Source organism: Cornus florida, unplaced genomic scaffold, assembly GCF_030987335.1.
Source record: "Cornus florida cultivar Cherokee Brave unplaced genomic scaffold, ASM3098733v1 CherokeeBrave_3.0.0_Hap2_Chr01, whole genome shotgun sequence".
Taxonomy (NCBI): domain Eukaryota; kingdom Viridiplantae; phylum Streptophyta; class Magnoliopsida; order Cornales; family Cornaceae; genus Cornus; species Cornus florida.
Genome location: NW_026775571.1, coordinates 89,796,118 through 89,810,909, shown reverse-complemented (window position 1 = coordinate 89,810,909; position 14,792 = coordinate 89,796,118). Strand labels below are relative to the sequence as shown.

At 36.6% G+C, this 14,792-nt stretch overlaps 2 protein-coding genes across 10 annotated transcripts in view; both read left to right on the top strand.

Annotated features, from left to right (window-relative positions):
* LOC132306042 (mediator of RNA polymerase II transcription subunit 16) overlaps positions 1-3,993 on the top strand; it is a 31,487-nt gene extending 27,494 nt beyond the window's left edge. For 3 of the 9 annotated variants that reach the window (XR_009481795.1, XR_009481801.1, XR_009481802.1), the window contains 4 exons: positions 134-310; positions 932-1,309; positions 2,289-2,599; positions 3,385-3,993. Coding sequence is in view for 1 of the 9 variants with exons in the window: in XM_059803247.1 (XP_059659230.1) it covers positions 134-310; positions 932-1,309; positions 2,289-2,435 (702 nt within the window). In the remaining 8 variants the exon portion in view is untranslated. Of the gene's footprint in view, positions 1-133; positions 311-931; positions 1,310-2,288; positions 2,702-2,831; positions 3,035-3,117; positions 3,215-3,384 lie in introns of all 9 variants that reach the window. The other 6 variants (XR_009481798.1, XR_009481800.1, XR_009481797.1 and 3 more) reach the window with 6 other exon arrangements.
* Positions 3,994-5,666: 1,673 nt separating this feature from the next.
* Positions 5,667-14,771, top strand: LOC132306009 (uncharacterized). The gene is made up of 12 exons (XM_059803231.1): positions 5,667-6,186; positions 6,304-6,388; positions 7,363-7,493; positions 7,604-7,706; positions 7,898-7,912; positions 8,531-8,673; positions 8,811-9,006; positions 10,246-10,320; positions 12,716-12,832; positions 13,288-13,332; positions 13,840-13,938; positions 14,181-14,771. Exons 1-12 carry the CDS (start codon positions 5,897-5,899, stop codon positions 14,199-14,201), a joined length of 1,320 nt encoding a protein of 439 aa, XP_059659214.1. The 5' UTR covers positions 5,667-5,896; the 3' UTR covers positions 14,202-14,771.
* The last annotated feature ends 21 nt before the right edge of the window (positions 14,772-14,792 follow it).

Here is a 14,792-nt window from a genome sequence, read left to right as displayed (position 1 = left end):
GGTTGGTGGGGGAGGGGTGCTTGGGGTGTGGAAAATCCTAGGCACTTGTGGTGATCATATCCTTTAAACAATTAGTGAGGACAGCCTAGTTTTGCACTGGGGTTCTAATACGATTGGTCTTGCTGCTATGCAGGTGAAGGTCCTTTTCCTCATACTTATGGATCTCTGTCGACGAACCGCGGGCTTAGCACATCCCTTGCCAGTTTCTCAGGTGGGGAGCAGCAATATCCAGGTTCGCCTGCATTACATTGATGGAAACTATACCGTCTTACCAGAGGTTGTGGAAGCATCACTCGGCCCACATATGCAGGTAACTACCATCAGCCATCACTCATCAGCAATAAACTTTGTGGTAGACGACTCTTACTGGGAGCATTATACTACATGTCAGTCACACTTGCAGCGTGGAATTTTTTCATTTGCTTTTTTTAGCTTTCAGCTTTTTCTTTTTAATCTGCTTGCTATATTATCAGACCACACAAAGATTTATTCTTTGTAAATTGAAAGTGGTTAGCCGATAACCACTTTGTGGGTATTTTTCAATTGCAGTCAGGTGATATTCTTGTAAAATGCATACCTTGGATCTGTACATCTCTCTTTTTAAATCTGTAATTGTATCCGGAATTATTAGATGGATCTGGAGAAACTCTGATGATCTACCTGCTTTCTGTAAGAAAAAAGAGGAAATTATTCTACCTGCTTTCTGTAAGAATCTTATATTGCCATTCAGTGGTTGGATACTTGGATATGTAATGGAATTTTTCATGCATTGGCATTAGATGTTGTGACTTGATATTGACCTAGTCCTGACTCATGGTTTATCTAAACTGCCTTAAATCTATGTTTGAAATTTTAATGTCACATTTTGTTGGTATGGAATGCATCAGCTTTTGAAATTTTCTTTCCTTTGGCTAATGGGCTTTCCATACAGAATATGCCCCGGCCTCGTGGTGCAGATGCTGCTGGACTGTTACTTCGTGAGTTAGAACTACATCCTCCGGCTGAAGAATGGCACAGGCGGAATATGTTCGGTGGGCCCTGGTCTGATTCAGAGGATATGAGTCCTATGGATGACACTTCCAGGTTTACCTCTTTAACTGACCCACAGGAGCTGAACTATTCAGAAAATTGTGATGTAAATCATGGAGCCCATGGCTTGTGGCCAAGGAAGCGCAGGATGTCTGAAAGAGATGCAGCTTTTGGCTTGAACACTACGGTGGGTCTGGGAGCATATCTTGGTATAATGGGATCTCGAAGGGATGTTATAACTGCTGTGTGGAAGACTGGTCTTGAAGGAGTCTGGTTCAAGGTTTGATATAAACTCTGCTACTACTTTTTTTGTTGGTTTCTCTGGCCTCATTGTCAGTAGTTCATTATTTTATTTGCTTTCATCTGTTTGATGATTACTGATTAAATGCTTACAAACATGGGAGAAATTTCGAAACCTGTCTCTCGGAGGATATTGTATTGGTTTGCTTTGTCTAGTTTTCTGAGAAATGAAAAACAGAAAAAAGTTTGAGCAATTTGTTTGCTGTGGACTTTCAATATCTTTGTTTGAACAAATACTGCAGTGAGCTGTTCACTTTGCGAGGCAATGAGTTAAGTAATTATCAATTTCATTCAGTTGATTTTCTGAACTACAATATGTGTTGAGGCAATTAATATTTCCTGGATTGTTTCTATCATGCATTGGAAGTCATGTTACTTTAGTTGTGATGTTACTTTAGTTGGAAGTCATGTTACTTTAGTTGTTATTATTTGGCAGCATGTAAAATGTTTGGCATGGGAGGCTCCTCGCTAGACCTAGATTATAAGTAGACATGGTAGGTTTATTATACAAGCAAAGAGCCTCAATGCTCTCCCCCCCCCACCCCCCCACCCCCCCCCCCCCCCCCCCCCCCCCCCCCCCCCACACACACACACACACACACACACACACACACACCCACACCCACCCACCCACCCCTACACTGAAAAATAGGAGGGAGAGACGGGGGGGCTCAATGTTTCTCTGATTTATTTAAAATTCTTGGCCTGAAATCTACATCAGCAAGGTGTTTCTGTTCTTATTGGCTTCTTGTTTGTTGTTTGTCTGAAACCTGCTACAATTATTCCAACACTTGGAAATTTTGCTGAAGTTAAACTGGTCTTTGGAAAATCAGCAAGGTGTCTTACTGCTTGCATTGCTTGCTTTACGCCAGTTCTCTTTTGGTTGAAATTTTGTCTTTTTGTCTTTGCATTCTCCTCCCTTTCTAATTCTGTGTAGTTTTGACCTTTTTGTAATGCAGTGCATAAGATGTTTACGGCAGAGTTCAGCTTTCGCTTCACCAGGTACCAACAATCCACCTAATCAGAATGACAGGGAGAGTTGGTGGATCAGCCGCTGGGCTTATGGCTGTCCGATGTGTGGTGGAACATGGGTTCGAGTTGTATAGAGGATTACATCGTGTCTTTTCTGTTAAAGGTGGGTTCGCAGCACTCACTTGAGGAAAAGTCCTGAGCTGGACATTTATATAGTAGACCAGAAAATGGTATAAGAAAGACGAAGTATATCTGCAATGAAGTTATTTCTGCGGAAATTGATGTCATGCACTTAAAGGTCTTATCCCTTCTTTACTTGCATACATACTGGTGCAGTAATTCTCAGACTAGAGATTCTCTCCTGTTCATCTGGTGATACCTTATATTGCCTTTTTACAGTGTATGAAAGGACTATTTTTCTTGTTCCATAAATTTTGTGGTCTTTTCCTACTTTTTAGAGTTTTTAATTCTGTAGCATAATGACTAACCGAACTCCATACTTTGATGTGGCACTGCGTTATTGGTTACAGATGAACTAAGGGGGAGATTGATCTTCATTATAGTCAATACTTTGTGGCTTCTTAGGAGCTACGACATGATGGTCGGGCCTTTAAAGCACATAATCCAATGACATTACTGCTACTCTCCGATGGATCTTGATTTCTAGTCACAGGAGAGGAGAAAAAATGACATTAGTATTCTTCCTTTAGCTTTACCATAGAAAATTTGAAAAGTAAGTTTGTTTGGGAACTTCTAGAAATAACATCATAGGTCATACTTAAATTTGATATTAGTATTCTTTCCTTGTTCTCAAAGGTAGCTACTACCAGTTGTACATCACATTGGTTACTGAGATTGTCTTGGAGAACGAAATAACAAAGTTTAGCTGAATTTACATGCACGAGCAATATAGGTCATTCTTGCCCCTACTTTGTGAGAACTCTAATTTTCACTTTCACCTCGAGGAAAACTCTGGATCTTGATTATGTTCCTATTTCCCTGCTTAAAGGTCTTCATAATGTTTTGCAACTGATCCAGTGTGAATTATTGCCTTTTGCTGAACCTATATTGTCAACATTGCAGGTTGTATATTCCTGTGCATAAGTTTAATGGATTGATTCTGGTCACCACATGCCTGATAAATCAAATGGATATGTTCCGCTTAGCAGTTGCTGGTTGAAGCTAATTTACTACTACAATCAGAAGCATGATAGAAGTTCCTGAAAATTCTTCCGAAGACAAAGTATTGCATAAACACTGACATTGCGCTGCTGCTCAACCCTGCAGATTCCTGTGGGGCTCGTTTTGATAGGTTTGATGCGTTGACAAGAGGCTGCTTTCTGAAGTTGTGGAAGCCCTTGAGATCATGCCATGACAGAACTGTATGCTCACTTCTGTTAGTTGTCGGGAGATTTTCTTCACTAGCTATAACTTGTAAGGAGGTAGAGCAGTTGTACATTATGAGATACTATACCTTAGCATGATCAAGTGAATGCTGGTTTTGAATATATTATCCCATTCAATATTAGTCTCGCTTATAATATAGTTCAACAAAGTAATTGCTCTCACGTTTTGAACCAGTATCCTCCAATGCTATCTGTAGTCAGGTTTTTTTTTCGGTGCATCAAATGTGAAATATTTACTCGGATAACATTAAAAAGCTTGTTATTAAAATATGGATTGGACTAAAAACCATAAGCCCAAGTCAATATTGACTTAGGCGCAGTGTTATCTCTCACATCTGAAGAATGCCGGTTGACTCATATACATGGTTTAACATATTGGTCTATCAAAACCAGTCGACTGCTGAATGTTTCTAACAGCTATTTTTCAAAATGGACTATAATTACTCCTCATATGGATAATTTACTAGGGAGATTTACTACTTATTCTGTTTCGTAGCTAGTACTTATATACATGTCTCCACTGATGTTTGAATCTCTAACATCTCTTTAGGAGTTAAGGATCTGATACTGTTAGGCCACTGGCACTCAATGAGATATACCACTTATGCATACACTTGATCATATCTTATTGGTAGACACTAGATAAGCATTGAGCTTAAAAGATGAAACTGTGAACTAATCACTTGAATATCATTCTTATCATTCATGGTAGTTTTGAGAATACTCTTGAAGATCATTCTTATCATTCGAAGTAGTTTTGAGAATCCTCTAGGCATCTTGAGGCGTGGATGTAGACTTTAACTATATGTCATACTAAGCCAAGTAACATAAAAGACATGTTAAAATTAATGTCTTGCTTTAATTATTATTCATGTATCTTTAATCACTTCTACTTGTGTGTATGATCAATCTTACTCCACCCAATTAATCATTAAATCACAAACATATGAATCAACCTAAGCACCCCTTACAATTTCAGGAGGAGTGCTAATTGTAGTCACGCAAGCGATTGCCTATTACAGTCACAGTTAGGATTGGTTAGTTTAAAATGCATTAATTACTTTGAATTTCTATTTTTATGAGACTCTACTAACATTACTTTTTAGACAAAAATACCCTTTTAAATTATGTCTTTCTTCATCTCTCCTCTTTTAATCGATTGATATAGAGATGTGTGCGTAATATATAATAATAACTAGTAAATTAGTTTTATATACAGATATATTTCTTTTTTGGTGAAATTTTTTTTTCCTTTTCTTTTATTTCTATTTTTTGTTAAATCCATTTATACAAGGATAGTTGTAAAAAAAAAAAGTAAAAACAAAAAGAAACACACACATATATAATATATATATATGAAAAAAAACAAAAAAGGAAGAAATATATAATCGATTTTTTTTTACCTTTCTTTTTTATTTTTTTTGGATTTTTTTTTCTTTTATTTTTTTCCGAATCCATCCATCTCTTGTGAATGAATTATCCTATCTATATTTTTTTTTCTTTTTAGATAATTTAAAAGGGTATTTTTGTCTAAAAAATAATGTTAGTAGAGTCTCGTAAAAATAGAAACTCAAAGTAATTAATGTATTCAAAACTAACTGAGATTGTGAATGCAATTAGCTTATTAGGACTGAATGTATTATGATATTTTTTCTATTACGACGTTGTTTATACTCTCGTTAGATATTCATTCAAATTTTAATAGACATTTCAAAATTATCAAAAAGGGGATAATTTAAAATATCATACACGGTAGGTTATTTTGTATGAGTTGGAATCTTCTCTGTTACTTTTGAATATATATAAATCATGTTTAACACATTTGTTAAATATTTCAAAACAATTTTCATGGAACAAATGTATGAAACAGCATGTAAATGCTTAAAACTATAAATAATGACACATTCGTTCCAAATTGCAACCCATGTCCTATTGAATAGAGATAGAGCAAATGTGTTGGGAATAGAATTGCGCTGGAAATTTTTACCCTACCATTGGAACAACCGACTCCGTATTGGTCCCATCCCAATTAATTGACCAAAATCCAAATTGGTATGGTCAATACTCAATGGTGGTATATCTGTGCGTGCAAGTTCAAATGAACTTTGAGCGCACTCATCTATGTTCAATTTAGTGGATATATAGTGTGTGTGTGTGTGTGTGTGTGAGAGAGAGAGAGAGAGAGAGAGATGAGCAGCACGCCAGGTCCGCACTCGTTGGCCTTCCGGGTGATGAGACTATGCAGACCGGCGCTTCACGTTGAAACGCCTCTGCTGTTCGATCCCTGCGATCTCATCGCCGGCGAGGACCTCTTCGACGACGACGTCGCCGCCGCACACCTTCCTCGTCTCCTCAGCACTCAGAACGTCAACACCAAATCCAACGACTCAGATCTCACTTACCGCGCCAGATTCCTCCTCCATGATCCTTCCGACGCCATGGGCCTCCCTGGCCTCCTCGTTCTCCCCCAAGCCTTCGGGTGGGTCCCCTCCCTCTCTCTCTATATACATATATATACACATTTATATGTCATATATATATATATATATATGTTGATGAATCTGATTGTGATTTGATCTGTGTTGTTGGTTGGCAGGGCAATTCATCTGGGGGAGACATTTTGCAGCTACATTAGTATCAACAACAGTTCCAATTTTGAAGTCAGGGACGTTATAATTAAGGTGATTACTCAGATACATTGTTGAAATAGTACTATTTAACTGATTAATACGAATTCTTTGTGGAGAATTTAACTGAAATTAACTTCCGAAGTTCTTTGAATTGGGAATTATGATACCCATTGAGTAAGACATTGATAAAACACAATACATTCTTTATTTTTTACTTTTAATATGAGTAAGAATAAAGTGGTGGTGTAATGTTAAAAAACATGAAATTGTTAACACTAAAAATATGTTGATAGCATATTTGAAGCATGAGTCACTGCGTATTGTAGCATCGTTGGTCTGGTACTTAATAATGGCTTTTAGTAGCTTCAGATGACTATTATAAACCCCTTGACTTCTATTTATTGCCACCATTGGCTATGACAAAGCATGCAAGGTGATTGATTGCGCTATTGGTTTCCTTCCAGTTGTGGTACTTATACATTGTGTTGTTGAGCTTGACCCTGGGATTTCTACTGCACTATGGCCTTCATATAAGCCTTTTTGTTGGCACTTATGCTATTTAATTTAGCGTAATTTTAGTATCTCAATGTGTCATGTTTACATTTTTCTAGTAAAAATTTAATCTTTATAATAATTACAAAAAGGAAATATAAAGATTGTAAGAAATTAGACAGAATAGACAAATAAAGAATAAAAACAAGGAGAGAAGTTTATAAATGTAAGAAAATATATATATATATATATATATATATATATATATATATATATATATATATATATATATATTGTTTAGTTTCTACAAGTTAGTGTCAAAATGGAAGTCTATCCTATTACACAATTCATTCTACCCTCTAAAACCATAAGAAATTCAAGAGAAAAAACTTATCTTAGTCTCCATATGTACATGGATTGTACTTGCATGTGTTGGAAAAAAGGTAGTTTGTTACTATTTGTTTGCTAGCATAAATTTAGATTCCTTTGATACAAACACAACACTTGAGCAGTGAGTTGTCGATTTATTGCAGGCAGAAATTCAAACAGAAAGACAGAGAATAATGCTTTTAGATACATCAAAATCACCCGTTGAATCAATACGTGCAGGAGGACGTTATGATTTTATTGTTGAACATGATGTGAAAGAACTTGGTGCACACACGTAAGTTATATATCACTAGCTTCTCAAGATTTTTCTCTTTCTTGTCTCCTTTTATTCGTAAAACAACTGTATTGTAATCTGACCATGTTCTGTTGCTCGACCATCTTTAGGCTGGTCTGCACTGCTTTGTATAATGATGGGGATGCTGAGCGTAAATATCTTCCGCAATTCTTCAAGTTCATCGTTTCGAATCCACTTTCAGTCAGGACAAAGGTATCACCCTATGAGCTAGGAACAAGCCAAACAAATTTTATGTTAAAACGAATTTATTTTTATAGATATGACTGTCTATAACTAATGCCGGTGGAATGTTTTCTGTCTGGTAAACATATTTTATTCACATCATTGTTTTGTGTTTTATTTGTTTTTTACTAACATGATATTTATTTCTTTAACTTGTGCAGGTCCGCGCTGTCAAGGTAGGTTGATGATGGTTAAATTTTTTTGGGTGTAAGTCCATTAATCTTGCCTAGATATACATGAGGTATATTGGATTTCCAAAAGTGAAATGGGAAGCTTTCATGGCCTTTAAACTTTTGGAATTAGTACTTCAGAATTTGGGTAGGAGATGGGTTGCCTGCTTGCAACATTATTGTAGGCCATAGAAGAAGGTGTCCTGATATTTCCATGTTCAATATTTAAAGGTTGACTGAACATTTATACTCTTGCTCTGAGCATGATAAAAGACTTTCTCAGCTGCTTGGATTTCTATTTGATCCTTTTGTTTGTGCTTGAAACTTTCACTTCAGTGATACCTTGTTTCGTGTATACATTTCAGCATGTCCAATAGGCTAAGTGAAAATTCTTGTGAAAATTATTTAAATGGTTTTTACTGTTTCCATCTTTTATTGTTTGTTTTGTTTTGGAAATTATGTTTTTTAAGACAGCAAGTCCATAGTAAATGTTCGCTGAATGGTCAGTTTAAATTTCATATGTACTTTGCTGTAAGGGATTGAAGCTTTGAAATTAATTATGGCGCCTTTGAAGACTTATCCGTTCTATGATAGGCTTGATAGCCACATCCCCTTTCATCTCAGGAAACTACATTTTTGGAGGCTTGCATTGAAAATCATACAAAATCGAACCTTTATATGGACCAAGTTGAGTTTGAGCCAGCTCAGCATTGGAGTGCAACAATACTTAAAGCTGATGATCACCATTCAGTGACTGATAAGCCTAGGTGGTGCGACTGATATACTATTCAACTATTATGTATATTACAGCTTTATTTTCATTAGAAACGTGCTATGCAACTTGGTTTTTGTGTACTACCTCTATTCTTATTAATTTTTATTTGACGTTAATTTGTTTTGGCAGAGAAATATTCAAGCCACCTGTTCTCATCAAATCTGGGGGAGGGATTCACAACTATCTCTATCAGTTGAAGTTGTCTTCGCTTGGGTCTGCACAAATGAAAGTTGAGGGAAGTAATATCCTCGGTAAACTTCAGATAACATGGCGCACAAATTTGGGTGAACCTGGGCGGCTGCAGACACAGCAGATTCTTGGTAGTGTAAGTGATCGTTCTTATATACAATCTGAGAGAGGAAAGCTTCATTTTACTGATTGTTGGCATATTCAAACAATTTCCTTTCTGCATTTCTGATATATTATTAAAATAAAAAAAATTGAAAGAAAAAGTTATCACTGTATTGTTCATGTGATTTGTCTTTTTGTGTTTGTGCGTGCTTGCGGTCCTACAAGCTTAAAGACAGAACCTGAGGAAGTGGGACGGTCATAACATTGCTGAAGATTGTTGTGAATTGTAGCTGGTCATATGGTAGACAATCTCTCATAATTTTAGATTGAAGTCATGGAGTTTTAGGTTGCAACTGGAATCATATTGCAATAACTTAACTCCTAGAGATGTGTGTGCATGTATTTACACATTCCTGCAAATTTAGAAGAGGCAATCTTTTCTTTTCTCTCTCTCTCTCTCTTTTTTTTTTTTGGGGGGGGGGATATGAAGAGGTAGAAGGGTATTCTGAATTTGTAATCCTCTCTCTCTCTCTCTCCAGAATATACAGAATACCTGAAGAAAGGCCAAAACCAACCTCTCACCAAAGCTCACTTACATTTCTGTTCAATTGAACTCTTTGAAAAACCTCTCTCATTGGAGGAACACTGGTGAAAACTAAGTTAAAAATATTTTGAGCACTGCTCTCAACAGTGTTGGGTCACAAGTTGCCAAGATCCCTCTGTAGAATCTTTGAATCATTGCCTGCTCAACTTTGTGGCCTATTACAAGCTGACTTGCATGTTCTTATCTGCTCATTTGGATAATGTAATTGAATTCAAGATATATTACTCTCTCTGAGAATTTTCGAACCACCACTTTTTAAGTTTGTTGCTTATTACGAGCTGTTTAGTCCTTTCTCATCTGTTGTTTAGAGCTGTTTGGAGAATATTTGAGCTATTGGTGCTCTACTTTGTGGCTCACTACAAGCTGATTTGTGCTTTCCTGTCTGCTTCTTAAAAATGCAACTCAAATTCCCACCTTATCTTCCTTCACCATTCTCTCTCCTCGTTAGTTTTCCCCTTAATGCATTAGCGAGGTGGGATCAAAGGGCGGCAGTAGAAGAAACTAACATCTTTCCTTCTTTCAGTTAGGAAAATTAAGGTAAGTGAGCCACTTGGTTCATGGAATTGCTAACCTTCTCCAAATGTGAAGTCCTTCTGTAAGATTATTTTTGGCACATATGCATGTTAAATGGATATCTTGTTTAGCATCTGATATATTTCTTTCCTGCAGCCCATCACAAACAAAGAGATTGAGTTGCAGGTGGTGGAGGCACCATCTGTAATCATATTGCAAAAGCCTTTCTTGGTAAGTTTGATTTATTTATTGCCTTCATAGAAGAATCACAAATTACTACTACGTATAAGCAAAAAATTAAGAAGCAACTTAAGTGAAGAAATACCTTTCTACATGTTTGAACTATGATGCTCCTTTTACTTTGATCTTTATTTTATATTTTTCTATGGGGGCAAATAACCACAATCCTAATTCGATGGTCAATGGCCATATTATTTGTTTAGTCAGTACGGTTGTTTAAAGATAGATCTTTTTCATTAAATTTTGTTATGATAATGTTATTTTAATAGTTATGCATATGACAGTAAGAACATTTGCGGTTTGTAATAGAATAGAGTGGAAAAGGAGAATTCATGTGGCCAACTCCATTCGTTTGGGATAAAGGTGGTGATGATATTTGCAAGGCTTTTGTTTGATCTTGAAAAAGAGCTGCAATGCCTAAAACAGCAAGATATAGAGCAAAGTAATTATGGTATAAGTCTGCATTTGGCAAGTCAAAGAAATCTTGCCCTGAAACTGTGGAAAGCAATTTAATTTAAAAGCATTTAAATAACTTGTAGAAGTGAACCAGAAATATCAACTGAAAACCCCTTTTGGCCTTCTTGTTTTTTCTATTCATCATCTCTCAAGCTTGAACTTGGTCTTTTTAACTGCATCTGAACCTTTGACCATGATAACCCTTTACTTGTCACTTAGTGGTTAGGGTCCTTGACTCCTTGTGTTTCAACTTCCAGGCTATTTGCCAGCTCTCAACTCCTCACTAGATCGATAGAAGGAAAGCGACTTCACTTAAATATTTTTTTATAGCATTCCTTTTTTCTTTGACTAATAACATATGCTGATATCTGCAGTCATCCTGATTGGGGATAGTTTTCAGTTAAAAATTATTTTTTTCAGACCTCCACAATAGCAAATACGATTTTGGAAGTTCATAAAACTTGTAACCTGTTAGAAAATACGATTTTGGAAGTTCATAAAATTTGTAACCTGTTCTTTGTATTTAATATTTAAATCTCCTTTTACTTGCACCACAATTGTACTCATCCTTAAGTTTCAATTTTTTTTTTTTTTTTTGGTTCATGCATTTTTCATTTATTAATATCTTGGACTATGAAATGCTTGACTTTTGCTGGTGGCTCAAATAGATGCTGAAAGTTGTAATTATTAGGGTTCAACAAAGTCATGTAATTATTGGTTTTCCCAGCATCATGTAATTGTCAAATTACTTTGAGCTTGAATAAATCTTGTGGAAAATGTTCCAGTTTATTATTTGGAAATACATGTTCATTTTTTAATTTTAATTGCTTGGTACCTATCATACTTGAGAATGCAACTTTGTGTAGATAATGCTAAGGTTAGGTGTAATGGGCTGGCCACTTGCCATCCGACCCAAAAGGATGGTGCTGCCTACCCACCCTTATAAGCCCAAGACTCCTTGTCTGTACCCGACGTAGGACAAGACTTCTTTGGCATTCTTTCCCACCCCAACTCGTTTCACCCTCGTCGCAGTAGGGGCACCCGGTAACGACCTTGACACGACCTGCACATCTTGTCTGGGCCCTTGGTGTGAAACCAGACAAGGGACTGGACTAGCTCTAATACCACTTGTGACGGGCCGGGCGCTTGCTTTCCAATCCAATAGTTTTAGCTGTTAGGTGGTGATGCCTTCCCGTTCTTATAAGCCCAAGACCCTCCCGATCCGTACCAGATGTGGGACAAGACCCCTATGACATTAGGCCTCTACCTAATTTGTCTTCCAAGTATTCTCAACTAATAGGTACTATAGTGTGGAGAGCTAGGAGAAGGGTTTTACTTCATTCCCTTTCATATAGATTTCTAATTGTGTAACTTTTTGTGCACACAATTTTCTGGGACATTACTGCTGAAGTGGTATGGACAACATCTGCTCTTCTCAAAAGAAGTTGAAACAGTCCATCTTTGAGACTTCACGAGGAGTATTCCCTTCTAAGAGATTCCCCACACTACATTGAGTTTATTGTACAATTTAATAGGACATCACGTTTTAAGTGCTTCCTAGAAAAATAGATGCCAATTTACTTACTGATCGGAGCCAAAATAATCTATTCCTGAGGTTGCAAAAGAGTTTTTTGCGTCTATGCATTTCCAGGCAGTGTTACCTTGACTACTTATGGTGAAAGACATGAACACTAAAAATAGAACACTTCTTCCTCACAAAAACTAATGTTGAAGCAGAACAATGTTTGTTGATCAAATACCCTACTATGTCTTAAAATGATAGTGATTGTGATTAGTGATAGAAAGATTTGCAACAATGAGGCTAAATATACTCTACATTTTGTTCTTTTTATTGTTATTCTTTAATCGTGAATTTTAACATCTGTTTAGTGCCATTGTAATTGACTTAGATGGTTTTGTGCTTCTGTAGGTACGCTTGAACCTTACAAACCAGACTGATAGGATAATGGGCCCCTTTGAAGTTTGGTTATCGCAAACTGATTCACGTGATGAGAAGGTCGTTATGGTTAACGGGCTGCAGACAACTGTAAGGCATTTAAGTGGCTTTCAATCATTATCTGTATTTTCTAAATCTATCCTAGTTGCTAGTTGTCTGGTAAGGCTTTTATGTTGTAACAGAGGTTTTATTTGGCACATGGCTCAGTATTGCTAAATTTATCACCCACTAGCTCAGACATTTCTTGTGTCATAACTGCTGGTGGCAATATTCTTTTAATAACATTGGGGTTGCATATATCTCTGGCAAGTAGCTTGCCTAGTTTCTCTTTAAAGCCACAATGAACTTGTGCTCTTAAGGTTGCTTCCATGTGCTAACTGTGATCTTCAAAGACAACCCCCGTGACTTACATGGAATTGACATGATGAGACATACTTAAAACCTGGAAACAATATAATTGAGATGCATCTTTTAGTCTTCCCCTTTCTCATGCTCATTGAAAGTTATTTAAGTAGCTGATGTACTTATTTGACACCCACTTACAGGCTTTACCACGGGTGGAGGCACTTGGCTCTACGGAATTCCAGATGGTATGTATAATGTTTCTAAAATATACATATTAATCCATTTTGTTTTTCAGAGAAAGTTTCTGTGAAATTTTCAGCCTATTGTAATCTAAATTATAACATAATTGTAGTGTTTTTGGGGAAAAAATGAGTTTATATGGAAACATTTTGTCTACATATATTTTGCTGCAGTTCGCATACTTTGGTTGCCTAGGTAACAGAAATTCTCTTGTGGAAACTAGTGAGATTTTCACACTAACTTTTTTTTTCCTAGTTGGTACTCACCCCCCCTCCAAGGAATTGTTTGCACCCAAGAGGAGTCTAACGTTAGACATGATGCTATTTTCACACTTCCTTTGCAATACTAGGACTTGTCATATCACGTATGCCTGTCAAATAGTAGTGGCTTGCGGCAAAAATCTGTATAATATCATCATAATATGTACTGCGGATTACTTTGAATAAATGTTTACTTCATTGCTCGTTGCATTTTCAGTTTGTGATTCCTCAGTGGTGGCTTTGCTTTTGCAGAATCTGATTGCTACAGAAGTTGGGGTTCAAAAAATTACTGGCATAACAGTATTTGACACAAGAGAGAAGAAAACTCATGAACCTTTGCCAGATTTGGAGGTTAATTTTCTGTATTTAGCTTGTAGCCAACTGGCTTTTCAAATGCTTTATTTCATTGTTTCTTAAATCAAGTTCAACAATTTTTGATCCCTTTAGAGGAGTGATTTTGCTCGAATAGCCCAAAAGTGATCCTAACCAATCCATATATGAATAGCTTTTTGTGTTGTCTTCCCCTTTCAAATCTCGAATCACGAGTTAAATGTTGGATTGCCATTCTGATCAATTGTTCCCGTGTAATGCAGATATTTGTTGATTCGGACTGATTTGTTGGCTAGTGTGACTAGATTGCTCTGCTGAGGCTGATTTGCTTCCTATTCTGCCTGGGGATCGATCATTCGTTGAGCGATACAGGTCACATGATATGCCCCGTCTATTATTATGGGCTATCAGTAGATTATGCTTGTCAGAGCCAGTGGATTATTGTTTCTTCACTTGACAGATCTCTGCACCCAAATACAACCGTGACTGGTGCTAACCCAAACCAGTCACCGATCATTTTCATGAAACTGTCCTGGAAAGCAGAAAAATGTCATCCAAATTATACAAAACTACATGATATTGTCTTATAGGATTCTTTTGCATTCCAATAAATAGTTTTTGTGATTGATGGCATCTTTGTTTCTATTGCATTAGCGTTTCTTAGGTTGAATCAACCTCCATCACATGTTAAACTATTGCTCGAATGACTATCCATTTTGAATATGAAATGGAAATGTTCTTGTCCATGCATGAGCTCTCAGCATTTGCAATGCTTATGTACATCTATTGGTGAAAAAGATGATTGTAATCTTTGTTTCTAGTGTAATTATAACAAGATTGTTTGTTTCATGTCATTGTAAAATGTCACTATTGCA